This window comes from Talpa europaea (assembly GCF_964194135.1).
Source record: "Talpa europaea genome assembly, chromosome: 5".
Classification (NCBI taxonomy): domain Eukaryota; kingdom Metazoa; phylum Chordata; class Mammalia; order Eulipotyphla; family Talpidae; genus Talpa; species Talpa europaea.
Genome location: NC_140071.1, coordinates 28,020,688 through 28,027,191, shown reverse-complemented (window position 1 = coordinate 28,027,191; position 6,504 = coordinate 28,020,688). Strand labels below are relative to the sequence as shown.

General features: G+C 40.0%; 1 protein-coding gene across 1 annotated transcript in view; it reads left to right on the top strand.

The window, feature by feature from the left end:
• Positions 1-1,022: 1,022 nt before the first annotated feature.
• ANKRD55 (ankyrin repeat domain 55) overlaps positions 1,023-6,504 on the top strand; it is a gene marked incomplete at both ends in the record, with an annotated part of 90,185 nt that continues 84,703 nt past the window's right edge. The window contains one exon of the mRNA XM_084234165.1: positions 1,023-1,080. Coding sequence (XP_084090291.1) covers positions 1,023-1,080 — 58 coding nt within the window. The remainder of the gene's footprint in view (positions 1,081-6,504) is intronic.

Here is a 6,504-nt window from a genome sequence, read left to right as displayed (position 1 = left end):
TAAACAATATTGACAGTTTGTATCTTCCTCGGTGTTCCTATGAACTAATACAAACGTATTTATTTATGAGGTGGTTGGTTACCGCTTTCTAAAACAGTGGGAAAATGAATATGTAACTTTTTTTATTTATATATAGATTAGAGATATCCCACCAGGTAAACATTAGATTTACCTCCAGTTTTTATAGCTAGAGTACACATTTACTACCTTTTATTCAACTACTCCTCAATAATGTACATTTGGATTATTTCAGGCCTTTGCCAGCACATATAATAACTGGAATAAACCCGTTGTGATTGTAGACTATTTAATTTTATCATCACAGATATCTGAAGCCTTTCAAATACCAGTTCCTTCTCCCATCCTCCCTGTCATTTGGAGAACAGAGGTGAAGGGGGATAGAATGAACAGTGAAAGTGAATAATTACTCCATATAGCACATGGCCAGCAGCCTCCTGCTACAATATTTACATCCTATTCCATTGAGATGGCACTCTGCTCACATGATCCAAATGCAGTTCTCACTCCACCAAGAGCACAGCCGAATGCAAACTGCATTGGCAGCTTTGCACATGCTCTGTCTGGCCCTGTGAATCCTCACTCATCCATTGAGATTTCTTTTGGTTTAAAGCAACATTCCAGCTGCTGAAGCTCCGTGGTCTCCAGTGTTTTCCTGGCCCAGATCCAAGGCAGGTGACACCCCCCACCCCCAAATACTGCTTTTTATAGTTTGAGTCTTTTTTGTTTATTTATTTGGGAATGGACGGTGTGTAATACTTACACAAGTATAGCTGATGAATGAGGCCATCGGAAGCAACTCTTTTCCTGGCAGGTATTACAGGAATAACATTTTACCTATTTCCATCATTTGCCTTGACAACAACCTGCAGCTCTAATGCACATTTAATTCTCAGAGATCTTGGCAAACGATGCTGTATCTGACTGTTGTATTGACTGTAACGTGTGAGATGGTGTTTTCTCCTCTCTAGAGATCTGGATGCTTTTTGCCATTCTGATGGTAAATGATGAGACAGGCAACCATGGATTTCAGCACTCCATCTGTGTTTGATCAGCAAAAAGGTAAAAATGCTGCTTTAACACATCTTTTGGTTTTTTGCATCTTTAGTCCAATAGAAGGAATTTGCAGTTGTAAAGGAAGAGGGTGTGTGTGTGTGTGTGAGAGAGAGAGAGAGAGAGAGAGAGAGAGAGAGAGAGAGAGAGGGAAGGAGAGAGAGAGAGAGATTTTACATAGAAAACAAACCTGCTCCAAATGTTCACATCTAATTTGATGAGCATTTGGAAGGGAAAAATAAGCTTGTGGTCTGTTTATCTTATTAAAGTGCTCCTACTTCAAATTTTTTTTAAATTGGATTTCAAGCACATCAGCTATTTCACATAGTAACATCTTTATTCTCATTAGTTTTATTTTCAAATCTTAAAAAAATAGAATAAGTAATTTAAAAGAACAAATTGTGTTTCTTTTCATTCTATTAATCCAATACTTCATTACTATAGTTTCAGATCTCTTGATTCCCTTCAGGAATAGGTGTTGCCCACATTTAAGCTATAGTTGATATATTATCTCATCTGAGGTTGTGTAATGACTTATCACTGTGCTATTATTTGCAAGGACAGGATATATCTTTCTTACTCATAATTTCCAAAGTCAAGGTAATTTTCCATGTGAAAACCTGCTGTGGGATTGACCCATCCTCATAAAAAAACTATTTAGCCATATAGTCAGTGTGTACATTTTGCATATGAAATGTGCATATACATGTATATGTAATGCCTATGTGTAATTATATATATTTTCTATGTATGTACAGAAATTTTCCATTCTGCAAATTTAGCATTTTTAGAATTTTTTAAAAATATCCACTTTTTATAATTTTTTATATCCTTCAGGATCGTAAGGGTTTTTTTTTTTTTTTGATCATTTATTTGTTTTGGCTACAGTGTGGAAAATGGTGGTTTGTGAAAACCTCATTAGAAAACGTATTGCTTCTTTTTCCTTTACCTGCTCTAGGCCATAGTGTGTTTACTCTATCTCAAACTACATCTGGTTTTATGGGTGAATTATTTATATTCAGCTCAGTGATTTCACAAATAATATATATTTAGATTTCTCAGCAGCTATGTATATGTACAGATAGAGCTTGATATTCAGGTCTTAACTCATTTTGAAGGGGGGGTGTGTGTGTATGTATGTGTACCTTCAGAATGTGCTAGCTCACACTGCATTTATGAACACCATAGAAAAGGCAATTGTTGCAGTTCTCTCTTCTTTGTACCACGCTCTCCTCTTTGTACATTTTGTATCATGAATGACAATTAGCAAACGTAAAAGTCTGCTTTGATCCAAAGACCTCATATTGGCTAAAAAATGACATACTGAGCTATGCAGTCCAAAAAGGAGCACAATGGGTTGATTTTTCAAAACTAATTTGAGGGAGTTGGAACTGGCTGCCAAAGAGCTAGCCCTTCATAATGAATTCATCTGTTCCAATATTGTGTCTCCTAACAGGATTGAGCCTAAAACATAATTAAAATATTAATTTATAGAATTTATTTTTTATAACACCTTTCAACTGGGTAATACCTTCACTCTAGACCTGACTCTCCTCCCCACCCCCCATGTAAGTTAACCCTTTTCCTGCTATCTTCGTCTCTGTTTCTCAATCCTTTCTCTCTAGAGATGCATGGCAGAAATCACATGTGCAAACATAAGTCAAACGGCAGATCGACTGCTTCTCAGCTGTGTGACCTTAGCCTGTTACCTAACCTCTCTGGACCTTAGTTTCTTTAGCAATAAAATGGAGGAAACAATGCTTGGCTAGCAGTATTGTTGTGAGAATCTAAAATGAGATATAAAAAGCACCTGGCATGTTGCCTGATGTACAAACAGTACTTTCAAGTTGTGGCTGCTTTTATATTGTTATAGTTACTACTATTATTCTTACCATGGAGATGAGTTACCCAAATGCAAAAAAAAAAAAATTCATCTCTCTAATCTTCAGGTTGAATTCAGCAGTCTTCAGAATAAACGAGGGTATAGTTAATGATGGTTGACTAAATTACATTATTTTTTTCAGAACTCCAGTATTTTTTCCAACCTCTAGAATAATGATTAACTGATACCTAAATAGCTCTAGTCTCATTAATCCTTCCACTCTCTTAAATCCATGAAAGACCATAATAGATTTAGACCATTATATAGATTGTAAACACTGTAAGGAAAATCACAGTGTAGTAAGTGCCTTCCTCTTGAAAAGTTAAGTGTGGGCCTTTTGCAGAGGATTTTTCATGAATTCAGACTGTCTAGAGAATCAAAGCTGTAATGACCACTTGCTTTATATGCAGATGTTGACAAAGAGATAACATCTAGAAAGATCTGAGAAGTCTTGTAATCTATTTGCCTGCCCATAAGAATTGCCTGGACAGTTTATGAAACTGCTGCTGCCTGAGTCTCACCCCAAGTGGACTGGTGTGGGGTACAGCTTGACAAGAACTTCCCATGAACAGCAAAGACTGTGAACTTCTGACCCTGTCCAATCCCCTAATATCTCAGCAACAAAAGTGAAGCACAGTGGGCCTCCCTTGTGGTGCAGGGGTTAAAGACATTGCTATCAAGCTATCGCCACCACTGCAATATGAGTTCAATCCCCAACCAGGGAGGTGACCCACATGGCACAGCAGACCTCTCCTGTCTCACTTGCTGCTCCCCTCAGCTGTGTATTTCAGTCAGTCTGCCTGTTCTGTTCCCCACCCTGTCTCTGGTGAATCCTCTCACCCCCCACACCTCTGGCATACACCCCAGTCCTTGTGTGCATAAATAAATCTTTTTTTAAAAAGTGAAGAACACAAAGGTTAAAATGTGCAACCTTTTAATAATAATGACACAAAGCTGGTTAGTAATAAGGGGCCTGAGACCCAGGTGTTCCTTGTGCAGACAGCAACATACTAGGAAGCTTCCTTTTCACAAGCATTCTTTGGTGTTTACAGCTACTGTGGAGTGAGGGTAGGGCTCAAACAACTCTGGCTCATGATTTCCCAGAAAATAGTTACTATGGTGCACTTGAAAAATATGATGCATGATGACCTTTAGGACACAGGCATGATGGATTTGGTAAACCTGAATCCTTCCAACTGAATTTTTCTGTATTTCTCTTTACCTAGAAGTAGCAAGGCATCCCTCTGCTAGGGGATAGGGGACAGATGGACAGTTGTTGCTCCAGTCCTGTGTCAGCCCCCTTCCCAGATACTTGAACTTGGACAAACTGATTGATCGCCTCTTCTAATAAAGATGGATTGTATTTGTTCACAGTGTTGCTGGGAGGCTTAAAGATGAGATTACCTGACTGACCAAGGGGGCCAGGACCATGCTTGCTTTGTGAAACTGTAAGGAAGGAAGCCTGGCTCTGCAGTGCTCTCCACTACTCTGCTTTGTACATTTTGCTTTCACCATAGCAACATCTCTTCTGATCCCACGTGCTCTTCCTGGCTGGCTTCCCTTTCAGAGCCCACACGCAAGAAAGGACCTGTAGTAAAATCATTTACTACAGAACACTCCCTACTGAAGCTAAAATATTATGTAACTGAAGATATTTATATTTTAAGCTTTGTCTCTAATTGTGAAAAGAAAAGTTTTGCTGTGACCGAAGGAGTCCCAGATCTCAGAGAGAAAATGGGAGCAAGAGGGGTGATTTCCACGCATGGCCCTGCCCAGGTTCTGTGAGGAATATATTTTGTAACCTCTCCTGTCTCGCCCGCTGCTCCCCTCAGCAGTGTATTTCAGTCAATCTGCCTGTTCTGTTCACCGTTCTGTCTCTGCCACTGTAAAGGCAGGGATCCAGGAACTTCCTCTTTTCCTGTTACAATTTGACAAGCAGTGTATTCACAGGCACCTGTGGAGGGGGGGGGTGCCCCCACCCCACCATTTGTTTCTCTGGCAAAGTTGATGAGAAAATGAGAGGATGGGCTCAGACTTCCAGTCCAGGTTAACAGAGTGCATTAACGGCCAGAACAACCTATCACAAGCTGTGTGGCTTAAAGCAACAGAATTGTATTCTCACAGTTTGGAATGCCAGAGTTAGGAAATCAAGATGTCAGCAGGGGTCATCCCCTTCCTGGAGGCTCTAGGAAATTATCCTTTTTCACCTCTTCTGGCTGCTGTGGACTCTGACATAGCCTTCTCCTCTGTGTGTGTCCCTCCACTGTGTGTCTGTCCCAGAATTCACTCTGCCTCTTGTAACAATATGTGTGATTACATTTCGGAAGCACTCATGAAATTCAGAATAAACTACTTCTCTCAATATCCTCCCTCATGTGATACATAAGGTGATATTCCCGTTCTTAGGTAATAGCCTCAGGTGGCAGGAGTTGGGACATGGGTGTATCTTGAGGGCCACCTCTCAGCCAGCTGCGTGGCACAGAAAGAGATCATATTTCAAGACCCCTCTCAAGAAAGCATGCTGCCTCATGACTTGGCTTTTTGATAAAATCCACTCTCGTTTAAGCTAGAAGGAAATTTGGCATTTGGGAGGTGGGGGAGAAAGGGCAGACTCTGTGTAGGCACTTTACATAGATAAGAAATGGTGTTCTTATCTTAGTGTGCTGAATGATAAGAACTTATCATTCACTTGAACACTTAGCAGGGCCAGGCTCTGTGCCAATGATTGTACGTAGGCTCCCTTGCTTAATTCTCACCATTCTCACTGTTAGCCCTTCTCCCTTTTATCAATGGAAATTCAAAAGGATTGTGACTGACCCAACCACAGATAAAAATGACCAAGCTGAGACTCAAGCCTAAAGCTTCTTGACTTTAAAACCCATGTTCGTCCTACTACAGTACTTTTCAACCATGAATTTTAATGAAGAAATAAGACATCAACAAGAAATAAAATTATTGCCCATATTTTCACAATCAAGCTGCTATCCCATTGTGTTGTGGATTTTTAAGCTCCCACACGCAGATGTGCTGGCTTTAATTTCCAGCTTTTCATCCAAGATAAAACAAAACAAAAAGAATTTAGAGTACATAGATTTATACTTTGCAATTTGCAAAAGTTAAAATTCTGGTGTGACAAACTGATTACTCTAAAGAAAGAATAAGCACATTTTCAAAGGGCAAAGAGGGCAGAGAAAAAGCAGACAAAGGATACAAGAAAAGGGGGGAATGATTTGAGGTCAGTTAATTATTTTAGGTTCCAGACCCTAAGTGGGCAGCTGGAATGAAACCCAGAAGTGTTGTGATTGGTTTTCAGTTTGATGGTCCAGATAAAAGGAGACTGGCTGGTAAACAAGTTTAGAAGCAGATATGTCTCTGGGGAAATGCCCAGCCTGCTTCCTTTCATGGTCAAAAAAGAGGACCAGAAAAAAGGGAGATGGGAGAAGAATTCTTATTCCAGTATTTTTGCCCACTCACGACCAAGTCTAGGCAAGTATGTGCACAGGCAGTCTCTCCCATAGGAAGCGGAGGAGAAGCTCCTTTGTGCTTCCCTT